The sequence below is a fragment of the Phodopus roborovskii genome, unplaced genomic scaffold (genome assembly GCF_943737965.1).
Source record: "Phodopus roborovskii unplaced genomic scaffold, PHOROB, whole genome shotgun sequence".
NCBI lineage: Eukaryota > Metazoa > Chordata > Mammalia > Rodentia > Cricetidae > Phodopus > Phodopus roborovskii.
Genome location: NW_026126721.1, coordinates 3,026,613 through 3,042,282, shown reverse-complemented (window position 1 = coordinate 3,042,282; position 15,670 = coordinate 3,026,613). Strand labels below are relative to the sequence as shown.

The 15,670-nt window shown below is 40.2% G+C and overlaps 1 protein-coding gene across 1 annotated transcript; it reads left to right on the top strand.

Moving 5' to 3' along the window:
* The first annotated feature begins 5,867 nt into the window (after positions 1-5,867).
* Positions 5,868-14,693, top strand: LOC127214476 (holocytochrome c-type synthase). The gene is made up of 6 exons (XM_051174874.1): positions 5,868-6,010; positions 8,550-8,701; positions 9,006-9,154; positions 10,021-10,140; positions 12,771-12,857; positions 13,415-14,693. The coding sequence occupies exons 1-6, from the start codon at positions 5,899-5,901 to the stop codon at positions 13,611-13,613; spliced, it is 819 nt and encodes a 272-aa protein (XP_051030831.1). The 5' UTR covers positions 5,868-5,898; the 3' UTR covers positions 13,614-14,693.
* The last annotated feature ends 977 nt before the right edge of the window (positions 14,694-15,670 follow it).

Here is a 15,670-nt window from a genome sequence, read left to right as displayed (position 1 = left end):
TCATGTTCTCATACCCAGGTCATACCATTTTTCTGTTCTCTGGCTACGATCTGTGTGAGGCTCCTACTGCCTCTGATCTTGGAAAACTCTGGAAGTTCAGGACCTACGAAGGTGAGACTCTTCCAATAAGTTGTAAAACAAAAGTGAGAACTGTGGGAGGTAACAGAAAATGGTGGTGAGGAGCCGTGTGAGAGAAGGCAGAATGCAAAAGAAGGGAGAATTGTGGAATAGAATGGATTATTGTGGTACAACAAAGAATTTCAAATAGGAATGTGGAATTTAGGAAGAGACTAGGGACCTGAGGAAAAAAAAATATGTATTCTGAAAATGGGAAACTGCCTAAGTATAGAATGAAAGAATATATGGGAAAATTCTAAAAGGGTATAAATGTATGTTATACAAACAGATATATAATCAAAGACAACATGTTTAGACCTGAAACCATATACACAAACACAGATTTGGTGCATTGAATTTATACATACAGCCTGTGGGTTGTGACCCCACTGGGGTTGCATATCAGATATTTACATTATAATTCATAACAGCGAAATTAAAGTTATGAAGTAGCAAAAAAATAATTTTATGGTTGGGTGTCACCACAAAGAGAGGAACTGTTTTAAAGTGTCACAGTATTAGGAAAGTCGAGAACCATTGCTTTAGAGGAATTTGTGTCACTTTGACAATGAGCTCTACAAGAACCAAAGACTAAGAAACAGAAACAAGAAACCTTCCAAAGTGTAAGTCTGGGTAGTCCAAGGGTTGTCAATATAGCCTTTGGTTGCTTTTCAAGTGTTATGTGTGGACCCCTACTGCTGAAGACACCACATGTTTAAGACACAGGACTCAGAAGATTTGAGCTGGAGCTAACCCAAAAGCCTTCCTCCTGAGGTCTAGCTTCCATGGTACCAACAAATAAATATGCAAGCTGTCCAGAAAGAGAAGCAGTTAAACACACCTACCCAGCTGCAACATCTATGAACCACAGTAAATACTAATATAGCAAGATGTGCATAAAGGTGCAGCAAATGACACATGGTGGTGACAACCAACAGCTGTTTAATTGAACTTACAGTACACTCAACAGGAAGGAAACCTATTCTGGTACTTGACACCTAGCCAGCTTCCTACACCAGTGAGGTCACGGACCTTACATCAGGAGTTATTATTATTATTACTGCTTTTCTAGACCAGCATTAAATTCTTACTCTAGTCTAAATATTATCCTTATAACCACAGATGAGTGCAGCAACCACTTCTCATCAAAGAAGCCTCTTTTTATATCAAATGGAGACCATGACAGAAAACCACACCTGAACACAATGCAGAGGTAAGTGGATTATGAGGATCCCAGCCCCAAATGGACAAAACTACACACATCACAGCTCTATAAATCAGGGAATATCACTGAAGAGAGGGCATAAAATTTTTTTAAGAACCAGAATGCCAGAGAGTCTGCTGTGAACAGTCTTTCCTAGAAATGGCAGCATAAATGTTGGGAGCTGTCTTTGTAGGGCTGCAATCAGAACCAGCCGAGCGGCCAGGTCTGTACCTACGTGGGGGTGTGTGGATGAGGGAAAGGCTAACTATAGATGATAAAGAAAAGACTGAGAGACAGAATTAAGGTTACAAGGGCAGAGCAATCAATACTGAAATGCCACGAGTTTATTTTTCACCACTCTTATATACCTTATCCAAAAAGGGGAGTGCAGTATCATCTATAAGGAACAAACAGACTTTTCTTCCTCACTTATTCTAAGGGTTCAGTAACCATTCCTTAGCTCCAACTTCTAGTTCCTTAGCCTTGAGGTCAGGAGTAGCCACACCTCAGATTCAACTTCTCCTTCCCTAGCCTTGAGGGTCAGTTGCTATTTAGAATAAGACAGTCAAACATCCTACTGTAGCCACACCTTTGTCCTTTAGGTCTTTGACTTGCTGAGGACAGCTCTGAACTCATTGTCCTTGTGCCAAAATGGAGTGAAGCCATCTTTATGGGCACCCACACATAAGCAAGTCCCAAAGGATGGCAATATCAACAGACACATTAACATGGAAGGGGTCCCAACCTAGGCAAATAATAGTAGACAACTAAGGACTATAGGAGAAATAAGTAGCCTCTCCCAGGGATGAGGTCCCTTACTGGTTATGTAATACATAGTGGTTATCCCTGAAACCATATGCACACAAACAATAAAAAAAACTTAGCAGGTTGTATTTACATATTTGTGCAACTCATGCACACATATAAATTATATATATGGTATATATATTTATATAACAATTATAAACAGTAGCTATCAATGTAAGAGTGGGGGTATTGGAGGAATTGGTGGAAAGTTAACCGGAATTGGCTGGAGGAAGAAAAGGATTGGGGAAAGTGATACAATTTTATTTTAATGGAAAATATATTTTAAAAACAGCCAAAAGATAGGGAGTTATGAGAAAAAACACAGAAATACAGTTGAGACAAGTAATTGTGGAATAAAGTGAGATTATGTAAGAAGCAGAGAACTGTGAAAAAAAGTTGAAAGAGAAAATGATGAGGAGTACTGAGTACTGTGAAACAACAGAGAGCTACCAGAGAGAATGAGAAATTGCAAAAGAAAATGTAATTGTGGCAGAGAATTAAGAAGTGTGACAAGAGCTGGGGAAATGACAGCAGGTAAGAGTACTCACTGCTCTTGCAAAGAAACCCAGGTTCTGTTCCTTCCTAGTACCCAGGGATTCAACAACCTCTTCAGGCGTCCACACGTAGCTACATTCATAAGTACATAACCACAAAGAGACACAGATACACATAACTAAGATCAATTATTTTTTAAAGAAAGGAAAAGAACTTGAAGAGGCATGGAGAGTTCTGGAAAAGCCAGAACTGTGGTCAGAGTAGGGAAATGCAAGAGATAAAGAATAGTGAGAACTTTGAGAAACTGAGAGGGAATAGAGAACTGCCAGAGGAATGAGGAGGATCTGTTAAGGAAGAGCAATGAATGTAGGCAATTATGGAAAAGAATATTATGGAAATACAGCATGATTAATTAAAGAGAACAGGAAATAACAAGAGACATTAGGGAAGTATAAAGAGCATGCGGAATTGCAATAGAAGGAAGAACTGGCAGTGCATGAAGAATTAGGAGACAGAGGACATAATTGCAAAAGTAATGAAAGAAAGGAATTATGAAAGAGAGGACACTGTGAATAAGCCAGGGAATTGTGAAAAACAGTGAACTGTGGGGGACCTATAAGGAACTGTGAGGAAGACAGGACCATTCATGGGATAAAACAGGGCATTCTGGGAAAGACAAAATGTGCAAGGATTGTGGGAGACACTGAGCATTGTCTTCTTAAAATGTTTTTTTTTTTTAATTCTTAAAACAAAATACAAAGAACTATACAATAATATAATTATATTGGAATATAATTATCAAATTAATTTTTACAATGATTTGTGATTGTTAATGACTTATTCCCCATGGAAATATACTGTAGGTTGATGTAATACTTTTTGTTTGTTTTGGTTTTTGAGACAATGTTTCGATTGTGCAGCCCTGGATATCCTAGAACTTGCTCCGTAGGCCAGGCTGGCCTCAAACTCTGATTGCCTGCCTCTGCCTCCTGAGTGCTGTGATTAAAGGCATGCACCATCACTGCCCAGCAATATATTTTTAAATGTTATTTTATTATAGTTTCAAGGCCTTGTCTAGAAGACAGACCGTTCCCATTCCTGAGCAACTTGCTTAATTAAGCATACCCTCTAAACACTTTCTTTATTAGCCTGTCATACTCTGGACCACCATACACCATTCCCAGCCATTCCATGGTCAAACAATAGACTACTAATGCCAGCTCCAGGGCAGGTTGAAAATATCCAAATGAGCCTATCCAAAACATGTTGACACTGCCCCATCCACTCTTTCCACAGAAACCAAACTCGAAACTCTTTTTTTAAAAAAACCATTTATAGCCAATCATGTTTAAATGAAAACAAACTTTTAGAAACAATATTTGCGAATGTGACTTCAAACTGCTTCTTGGTGTTTGGGGGCACTGTCAATTCCATGGGGATCCTGAGAAAATTCAGAACCCTGGCCAAATCCTGGTTGTAGTGGTCTGTGGATCATCTGGGCCATTGTCCTAGAAGCTCTTATGCCCAAAGACTTTCTGTTCTTTTGCCTTGTGATCAATCCTGAAACATCCACATGCAACTGTCCCCTTCCATGACTTAGTGTGTATATTTCCTGTTTGGGGATTTATGAGTATAATAAGCTATCAATTTTATGATAACTGTCTTGGTTTGCTTTCTATTGCTGTGATAAACACCTTAAACAAAAGCAAGTTACAGAAGAAAGGAATCTGATAGGGCAAGAACTCAAAGTAGGAACCTGAAGGCTTATTGGCTTGCTTGTTCCCCATGGCTCATTTAGCTCTCTTATACACTCGCAGCAACATCTACCCATGGGAAACACCACCACAACAAATAGGCTGGGTACTCCCACATCAACCACTAACCAAGAAAATGTCCCCACAGACTTGCCCACAGGCCAATGTGATGGAGGAAACAACCATCTAGCAGCACAATAACCAACTCTGAAGTGCTGATTTACCATATACAAGTAATATGAAAACTTACTTTATATGAAATATAATATTTATATGAAAGCTGTAATTCCGTGATTGCATGGAGTACAGTCACAACAGTTGTTGGAGTCCCCAAAGGACTAGGCAAGGCAAGTTTAAGTATAGGTACTGAATTTTATTATCTTATTCCGTGAATAAGCACAAATACTACACGTTCATTAAAAAACGCAAAACGCAAACGCAAAACCTAAAGAGATGACAGTAAAGAAGAAAAAAAATAGCAATTTGACATCTCCAAAGCGACCCCTCTGCTGACTACAGCACACACTGAACACAGGTACTCACACTGACTGACTCACGCCGCTACTTTCCAGCCGGCCTTCTTGAAAACACCGCCCTGGCAGGGGAGGCGGGGTCGGGAGAGAAGGAGAGGGCGGCTATTGGCCTCGGAGCGGAAGGGGTGGGACCCGTCCTCCTGAGTGACAGGAGTTCTTCTCAGGCAGCGGTCTATCTTCCTGCTTCCGGAAGTCCCGCCTTCGGAAAAGGAAGTAGCTGCGCAGGAGAACGCCGGCTGTGACCCGGGCGTTAGCGGTGACCTGCAGTGAGGAAAGCGGCGGCGGCGGCGGCGGCGGCGGCGGCGGCGGCGGCGGCGGCGGCAGCAGCGGCAGCGTGGCGATTGGTCTCCGCCCTAAGTGTTTATCTTGGAGGTTCGACGCGGGCCCGGCCGCCCAGGGCAGTTCGAGGGGAGACCCGGGTACGAAAGGGCGTGCAGGTTAGATTGAAGCTAGTGGAGTGTGGGGACCGCGGACTGGTTCGGGTGGGAAACCCGTAGACAGGTGGTCAAGGCTGGCGCCCTGCACTTCTTCGGTGCTTCTTGGCCTTGCATTTTGGTGACACTCCCCTTTTTTGAACCCCCCTATCTTCTCAGAGGCCCAGCGCCTCCAGGGCAAGGGGGCTCGAGTATGGTTCAGCACACTCCCTCTCCTGGGCTAGGGTCACACCACTCCTAGGACCCCACTATCACAGACGTCTTCACGACGTCTCTTTCACTTTCCATGTTTCCAGCCTCTCAAAGTCATGTCCTCAAATGGTGGCATAGGTTTCACAGTATTGCCCCAAAGGAGGCAGTATTTTAGAACTGTCCCCAAGCAAGTGCCCTACCTCGTACTTTTCTGTGGGATAGGGAAGAAGAGCAAGGCTCAGCCAGTTTCAGAATAACAAGGGGATGGGATAGTCTGGTTGCTAAGCCTTTGCGTTTAAATAGGACTCCTTTCTTTGGCAGGTGGAAATTGTAGACTGGGAGTCGTCCCTGTGATTCCAGCCATGGGTTCCTCTGCATCTACTCCTGCTGCTGCAGTAAACACCTCAAATGCTTCAAATCATGAGCCACCTTCACCGCCTTCAGAATGCCCGATGCATAAGAGGGAAAGGAAAGGTAATTTGTCTGTTAGCTAGAAAATTAAAAGAAAGATAATGGTTCTAAAGGAAGAGGCTTATAGTTTGCTAGTGAGGCTTATAAATAAACCCGGGAGTAAGGCACCCTGGGACTGTTCCTAATTTTGCTGATCATTTAGACATTATTATAAACAGATTTATGTCTCAGTCTGTCATCAATAAGTGTACTACAAGACTGTGGTGATGATTATTTGAGATCATGCATGAAAACCTAGCAGTTCCATAAATCAACCCCATCTTTCAAAGGTTACCTGTACCAATGTCAATGGTTCTCAGCCATGGATGAGGAGAGCCATCATTCAAGGGGACGTTTTTATTCCTATCGATAGATATTTTGGGTTGTCACAACTGAGAGGAAACATAGTGGGATGATGACATATAGTGGAATGGGAGCAAAGATGCTACTAAACATCCTATAGCCGCAGACATGGATGGAAACTCTGGTTTGTAAATAATAATATTGCCAGAGCTGAGAAACCTCATACTCCCCTACCTGTTGTTGTCTTCATGTGTGTCTAACTAAGCCTTCCCCAGGTAAATTTATAGACCATTATGTCAGTGCAAGGTTGGAAACAAAACAAGTTCTTTAATTAGTGCATATCTGCAGATTCAGCAATGGGTGTTGCCCATTACATGTTAGTAGTAACATCCTACAAGGCGCTCCTACTTGGACCATCTGCTGGGATCTGACAGAGTAACCTAATTGAGGGCTGGCCATTTCTGCTTTTGATAGGTGAGATTGAGCCAATGTGGTATGCTTACTGTGTGTTCAAGCTTACCACATACTCGCGCTTCCAGTGTCATTCTTTCTCTCGGTTAGCTAGCCCACTCCTAGAGGTCAGCACTTAGTCTGCGACAAGTATTGCTGGGCTGTGTTTCTTGACATAGAGAGAAATAGCAATGCACATGGTAGACGAAAATCCTTTGCCTGACAAAGCTTACGTTTTCCCCTTTATAAGGAAACTAAGGTTTAGAGAAACTAATTTTTGTACTCCAAGTCATTTGGCTAGTAAGTGGCAAAGTTGCTGAAAATTCTGTAACCTTGGACAAGGACAAATCTATGTTTCCGGTATTTCTCCTTGCAGAAATTTGAGACAAAACAGACAAAGCAAGTGTGACTTTGCTCTGAGCTTCTGTTCTCTAGTAGTCTTCTTTATGATTTTATCGTATCTATTACAGAGAGTTGTCATCCTGGTTTATTTCCATTAGTAAAGAGTGTGTTTGGAGGAGAGTAACGGGCCTAGGTTATATAAAGTAGAAAGTATAGCACTATTTTCCCTAGTATCCACCTGAGATGAATGCTCTGGGAAGATTGTTCCTTTAATGATTGAGAGGGAGGTATTGCAGTTATATTTTCATTCCTAAAGTGAACAACTGTGTGAGTTATTGGACAATAAAGGCTTGGGAGGAGAGGCCAAGGAAGTGAAAAGAAACTTGTCTTCTATATATGACATCCAGCATACAGCATGTTCCTTATTTCCTACTGGTGCCTGGAACAAGAGAGGATCCCATGAGAGAAGCAGCTGTTGTACTGAGACACAGATCTTTACGTACCCTTGTGTTTACCTAATGTGTAGACAAGCTTCTTAGCCCCAGTACCTACCTGGCTCAGCACCCTAGGAGCCTGGGCATTGACTGCTACTTGTGCTGCTCTGTTCATAAGATTCAGAAGCATGAGTATATCATGGAACATTTTCTTAAAAATCTGCCTTTTCTTGCTGTAAAGCACTAGTACCTCAAGTGAGTGGCAATTTTCTGTGGCTTACTTGAGTCCTAGAACCAAACAGGAACAGGATGGCATTTACATTTTTCTTTGAGTCTCAGTAAAATCTGCTCATTTTCTGATCCTATACCCAGTATTTGAGGGAATGCATCAACAATAGATGGTTAGATAGTGGCTGCTACCTCATTGAGGACAGACTTGTCTGGAACTAGTGGCTGGAAGTCAGAGATACCCAATGAAGTATATGGCCAGCCCTCAATTAGGTCCCTCTATCAGATCCCTGCAGATGGTCTAAGTAGGAAGTTTGTAGGACATTACTATTAACATGTAATGGGCAACACCCACTGCTGAATCTTCAGAATAGTTTTTTTTTTTTCCTCCTAGGGGCATGAAAGAATTAAAAAGAAATAAAGAGAAAGTATATTTATAGCATATTTTCATCTTTAGGATTTTAGAAAGTTAGCTGGCTTAGTTTTTGCCATCTTTAAGTAGATGGAACTTTATTTTATCCACAGTGTTGGTCAGAAGTTTAGCCCTTCAAGGTCCCAACTAAGAGAACCCCCTCCACTTTTGGTATTGTATGTTAGCAATAACAGTGTTTTTTGTTTTGTTTTGTTTTTGTTTTCAGAGACATGGTTCTTCTGCGTAGCACTGGCTATCCTGGAACTCATTGTGTAGACCAGGCTGGCCTCAAACTCACAGAGATCCACCTGCCTCTGTCTCCCAAGTGCTGGGATTAAAGATGTGTGCTACTTCCACCTAGCAGTAACAGTGTTTTAATCCTTCATTATTTCAGGCTGTCCAGTGACTGCAGTATCATCTAATCCAACTAGTGAGAGCAAAGCACACTCTGTGCCTGCCCACCAAGATCGGGCCTATGAGTACGTGGCATGCCCTGTTACTGGTGCTGCAGCAAAGGATAAGGAGAACCTTGATCCTTCAAACTTGGTAATCTGCCCTCTTCTCTTCCCAGGGCATTTTATGTACCCATACATTCTCTACCATGGTCAACTGTGTCTCCTCAAACTATGAACTAGAATAAATCCTGAGTTTCTTCTTGCTGGTTATTTCATCATAGCAACAACGAAAAAAAGTAGTGTGACCTAAATATATCAGAAGTTTGAAACTTTGATGTCGGTTTAATGGTAATTTGTATTTCTTGTATAGTGAATTACTTTCCAAGGTGTACTGATTATTTTTTGGTTTATATCTTAGTGCTGACATTCAGACACAATCCACTGATTTTCTTTAGATGCCACCACCTAATCAGACTCCATCACCAGATCAACCATTTACTTTGTCTACCTCAAGAGAGGAATCATCTATTCCAAGAGCAGACTCTGAGAAAAAGTGGGTTTACCCTTCTGAACAGATGTTCTGGAACGCCATGCTACGGAAAGGGTGAGTGTACATATTATTTAGAAGATAATTTGCTTGCCTGCCACACTTACCTCAGAATTAAATGTTGAGTTTTTTTTTTTAACCTCCAAAAATACAGTAATTTTTAGTGAGTTAATCAGTTTATAATAGAATTTTCAGAGTTATCAGAATGTAAGTACAAAGCCAGTTTTCAAGGTCAGGGATTGTTTTAGACAAACAGAACAAACAGCAAGGGGTAGTAGAGTTGGTGGGGTGGTCAGGAACACATTTGTTACAAAGAAGTGGTTCCTATCATCATGGATGCCAGCAGCAAGTCCCAAGATCTGCTACCAGAGCGTGGGAGATCTGGGAAAGCCAGTGATGTGGTTAGTCAGTCAGACACCCTGAGAACCAGGGAGCTGATGATAGAAGTTCTGCCTGAAAATTGGGAAGCTTAAAATCCAGAAATAGCTGAGATTTAATTTCAGGTTGAAAATGTGGTAGCTCCAGCAAAGATACAGGAGTTCTGCTTGCTTTTGAAAAGGACTGTTGCCTTTGTGTTATACTTAGGCCTGTAACTGATTGAGTAGGATCTATCTTAGAAGGACGATGTGTTTTACTCATATCATAGCAATCATCTTTATAGAAATATAAAAAGAAACACTTATATAAAATATGTAGGAAAAAGTTGGCAAGTCATTTATCCGTGGTAACTAAATGAATAATGCCACCCTAAAAATAGATTATTCTGATAGTTTGGCTTTTGGGAATTCCATGCAATAACATTAAGATGAACTTTCTATCTTTGATTTCAGTGTATAAAAAGTGTAAATGATTTCATGAATGCATGAAGTAACTTTTCGACTTTATCAATAATTGTCAGGTTTTGCCACATGTTCTATTTTTAGGTGGAAGTGGAAGGATGATGATATTAGTCAAAAAGATATGTATAATATCATTAGAATTCACAATCAGAATAATGAGCAAGCTTGGAAGGAGATTTTGAAGTGGGAAGCCCTTCATGCTCAGTAAGTATATGTGTCTAAATTTTAAAAAAGTCCCTGCATATTTTTACTTCACATCATCCTTTCTACAGTGTTATTATTTAAATAATTTGTTATTCATTTGTATAGCAGTGATTATCCTTGTAGGTCAGACTGCAGTTTCTTACTCCCTGAGCTATAAGTGCACATTGCAGGGAATTTAGAATAAAGATGATTCAGCTCTGCTCAGATATCAGGCCATGGTCAGAACTGGCTGCTGCAGAGCTATGGGGAAGAGTTTACTGAAGGCATGAGCATATACCCATCTGGCAGAGGGGTGGCTGGGTCAGCTGCCTACATCTCTGCCTGGGTTCCAGCGGCTGAGTTCTCAAAAGTACCAGACTGAAGCCAGATCTCCTTTTCTGGTGTAGCTAGAAAGACTCAAGTATCCCAAGCCTGGCCAGAATCAAGTGGGAGATGGAGACCCTTTCTCTCAGTGAAAGAAGTATGGTAGGTCAGTCATTGAAATCACAGAAAAGCATGTTGGAAATGAGACTAAATTGCTTTGTGGTTCAAGGGATGTAGAAAAGAACTTTTTCTTCCTTCAGCAGTATTTGGAATCCTTGTAAGGATTCCTTAAAGATCTGTCTTCAGATGGGCCCCTTTTCTCAGATCAGTTGAAAGAATAGAGCTTTTCCATATCATCTCCTGGAAGGAGTGTTGCAATGCTACAAACTCGGCTCTTTTTCTTTTCTTTTTTTGGAGGGTGGGGATTGTCTGTCCCAGTCAGAATGGGTCACAGGCTTGATTTGATGTTTATGGAATTATGTGATACCATTTGTTTGAGACCACCACTTCTAGAAGGGGAGGGATGGGTAGTTATCTTCACAGAGAACCAGATCCTATCATAATTTGGTTTACATTTCAAATTCCTTCCAAATCATAATTATAAGTTTCTTGGACAAAAGCCACTTACTGCTTTATTTTTAAGGCAGTCTCTTTGTCTTTGGTATTTGCATTGAGTTTTTCAGTGTTAGCACTACATGAATGTTACTATCTGGATCCCAGGTGTAGGGTGGGTATACTTTGTAACCTCTGACCTAGAGGAAAAACCTTGCTGGCTAACTCAGATGCAAGTAGCTGTCATAACCTAGGTTAAAAATGTACTGTAATTAAAGCCACCTGCTTGTTACTTGTAACCTGACTTTAAAAGCAAAGAAATAGAAGCAAAAGGAATTCATCTTTTCAGCTTGATCACCTCTAGTCATTTTGCAGATTTCTGGCAAAATTAGTTATCTCATAAAAGCCCCCTCTATTGTGTCCAAAAAAAGTTACATTGATTGAGTTCACAGCTTAGCCTGTGACACTCTTGAGAAGAGATACTAGAAAGTCAGTAGCTCACACTCAGGCTTTGTTGTACGTTGGATATGGATTCTTTTTTTTCCTTTAACATGGTAGGAATATAGCTTGTCTTATGAATTGGGGTAGCTAACAAGATAAGTGACACCTGTCTTAATGGAGCAATCCTCCAACCCCCGTCAGGGAATCAGGCTTGTGTCTTTCAAGGGCAGGATCTTGAATGTCCTACCTGTGCCTGTAGGAGAACAGATCCATAAGGTAACTCAGTCAAGGTCTGTAATTAGGACCCTGCCAGTGTTCAGGTTCCTTAAAAAAACAGGTTCTGCAGTACTTGCAACTAGTTCCTGGAAGTCAGCCCCCCATTCTTTTTTGCTTCAAAAGTCTGTTAATTGGTTGAAATGAAACAATGAAGTCCTCTCACAGAATTGGACAGGTTCCAGGACATCCAAGGATAATAAAAGCCATATGTGCTGAAAGTCCCTTATATTACAACTTTATTGTATTTTCATACAATATGTGGACATCTTCTTACATATTTTAGGCAGTCACTTATAACTATTATAAATGTATTGTAAATAGTTGCACTGTTTTGTTTAAGGGAAAATGAAAGGGAATAAAAATCAGATATGTTTGGTGCAAATGCAGAGTTTTATGTTTATGACTGTTTTGGTTTTGAGATGGCCTCATGTAGCCCAGGTAGATCTCTGTGTAACGTAAGAATAACCTTGAATTTGTGAGTCTCTCCCTGAGTGCTGAAATTACAATTATACATTTCAGTACCTGATTTATGTGGTACTGAGCATTGAACCCAAAGCCTTAGGCATGGTGGGCAAGTGCTGTGCCAACTGACCTATATCCCCGGTCCTCAGATATATATATATATAGTGTTTTTCCAAGTATTATTAATGTACAATTGGTTGAATCTGTGAAAATAGTGTCCATAGAGCCAAAAGGCTGACTGTGTATAGCAGTTTGTATTGTTTCACTGAAGAAGCCCTAGCTGTTCTTTGCAAGAGAAAGAAGATACACAGTACATGACACATTTTCTGAGAATGTGACTGTGCCATTGTCCTAAATGAAAAAAAGGTCTGGCAGGAAAGCCAAGCAGAGCACAATCCAAAAGAACAGAGAAATGTTTCCAACAAACGGAGCCTATTTAATTCTATTAGAAGTTACTGTTCTATATAAATGTGATATAGCAAACAAATAGGAAATAAATACAGGGGGTAAAAAAAAAAGACATTACTGCAAAACTGAAACATCATCCTGTCAAAGGAAAGAAAATATTTTAACTATTCTTATTTGGCCATTTTCAGTGAGTGTCCTTGTGGCCCATCATTGGTCCGATTTGGAGGTAAAGCCAGAAAATATTCACCAAGGGCAAGAATTCGTTCCTGGATGGGGTAAGTGTAGAACTGCACATTTCCTTAAGCCATAGTCAACATGCTCACCATCAAAACCAGAGTGTAAGAAGAATGGTTCCATCTTCTAAAGCTTCATATCCTGCCTCCATTTCCTTATCTCCTTGAGTTTACCCATAGATGGGCAGAATATGGCTAGCTTCCTACTTCATTCTTCAAGGATTAAATTGTGCTTTTGGGTGGATCCTTAGAACTGCCCTTTTACTCTTCTTGTGGTCATTCCTCCCTTGTAGTATAATTGGGCTACTTAGTACACTGGATTTCTCCAGCCTCCTAGCTAGCCTTCTGGCCTGGGTCTCTTTCCCATGAACCTTATTCCTTTATGGACAGATGGTTTGACATAGACTCATCATAGTTCTTCAGTGTCACATTCTCTAAGCACCATAGACTGATTGCCTAAGTCTTATCTCCCCTGCTAGGTAGGCACTTGCATATGAGAGCAGGTATGTGAACATGTGCTGTTTTCCAGTCTGTCTTTCCCACACCTATACTGAATATAGACCAGCACTTTAACATTCACTGTTGTGTTTTCATTTCAGGTATGAGTTACCTTTTGACAGGCATGACTGGATCATCAACCGTTGTGGTACAGAAGTTAGGTATGTGATTGATTACTATGATGGCGGCGAGGTCAACAAGGACTACCAGTTCACCATTCTGGATGTGCGTCCTGCATTTGATTCATTCTCAGCAGTATGGGATAGAATGAAGGTTGCATGGTGGCGCTGGACTTCATAAACACTATTTTGTTTGTTCTGAAAATACTTTTTTTTTTTTAATGAGAAAGATGTTAAACTATTTTCCCCAAGCTAAATGCACTCATAATGTTCATAATTTTACCACAGGTGCTTTTCAAGTATGTAATCAAATTTGATCTTTCATGCAAAGATGCAATCTTCCATTAAATTCCATTGCAGTTGAAAATATGCATTTAAATTTTTAAATTTAATTTTTTCCCCATTTGGTGTAAGTGGGAAGTAGTCCTTTAATTTTCCCATTAACTTCAGTATCTCATGTTTGAAAGTGTGATGCTTTTACCTGCCAAATATTTTAACTATACTCATTATAAAAGAAGCACTTAACCAGTGTTTTTAAAGTAACCAATATTTCTTAAACCTCTGCAATCTAAGTAGTAACCCGGAACAAAAGCAAAAGTATATATGGAATGGACTCTGCAAGATTAGACCTGTCAAGTGTATTTTCAGATTTGACCTTGATAGAATTTTCAACTCAATGAAACATGCAAATTTCAAAATATTTGCTTCTCATTCCTGTTCTAATGTAAATAACTACTAATGAAGAGCTGGTTTCACTGTCCCTGAAAGCCTGAAAGTTGACAAATAATCTTGTTATTATATCACATCCCAGTCCATTCTCCCACTAAGAGCTTGCCCACAGTAACCTAATATAAACATTGAAAGCCTGACTCCAGTCACAGGGTCAGCAGTGTCCCTTTTAAAAAATAAGATATTGCCTATGTGTTAGAATTCACAAGAGGTATTTTTTTTCCTCAGATGTGGAATATTTGCATCAATTCACCATCAGTTTTATGTTTGTTTTAAGCAAGCAGTAAATTTGCTGCTGAAAAGTGATTTTAATTTTAATTATAGCAGCATGTTAGAAATAACTTGTGTTTCTTAAGTGTTGATACAATGAAAAAATTTAATTTATCCTAAATATTATTGTGTTAAATTAGTGGATGGTGTTGGTGTTTTTGAGTTATGAATTTGATGTAGATTTCTTTGTTGTATGATGCTTCAAAAACCCAACATTTAAAAATATTTGTATTTTTTAAATAAAGCTGACAGTAAAAAGGTTGTGAAACTGCTCAGAGTGAGTTTGTAGTTAATATTTTTTTCAGGCACAATCTGTAGTTAGATATTCACTCTGTCCACACCTGTTGCACTGAACATGCCCATTGGGGTTGGGGACAGGGGCCGACATGACCTGGGGGAAATAGGTCTGGGGAAGGGGCCCCAGAGTGCTCTCCTGCTTGCTGGATGCTGGACAGAGAGAGCATTCCGACCAGGAACCTGCTGGCGTTCATCTGTCTCACTTGTAAGTTAGTTCTCCCTGAATAAACATCTATTCAGCCTGTTTTTCCCACCTTATTCCACAGTAACAATCTTCACTAAATGCAACATTGGTCTCTGTTAATGATATAATTTTAAACTGCATAAGAAGGCATCACCTTCCCTGTGGAGTGGGATGGGGGAGAATGGGATGGGAGGGTTGTCAGGGGTCATGGGAGGGAGGGAGAGGGAACTGGGATTGATATATAAAATAAGGAAAAAAAATTTTTAAAGAATGTAATCACTGTTGGCCTTTTTCACAGCTGCTATTGATTGAGTATAGGGTAACGTATTTTTGAGAAACAATATTATGGCTGGAAACTAAAAATTAAGCTGCATGCAAGGGTTCTCAATATTATAGTGATAAGGTATTGTGAAAGTCAACTGTCAAGTAAACTCAATTATAAGATAAACAGTTTTATGCACCCTCTCACCACCTGTAGAAAAGACACCTGCTAAATACTCAAGAGTTGCTTTGTAGTTAGATTACACTTAAGTCTGGCTAGGGAGTAGAACTGTGCTCTAATAGTTTTTATAGAACTTGAAATTCATTTTGGATCTTCAACAAGCCTGTAAACACTTCATGTGGGAGGTGGGAGCTGAAAGATAAATTAAGGTCATCCTTAGGTACATATCAAGGTTCAGATCAGCCTGGGATAAAAAATGAGAGGGAAAGGCCATTTCAATGAAGACTGAGAAACTGACATGCTTAAATTGGTTCCA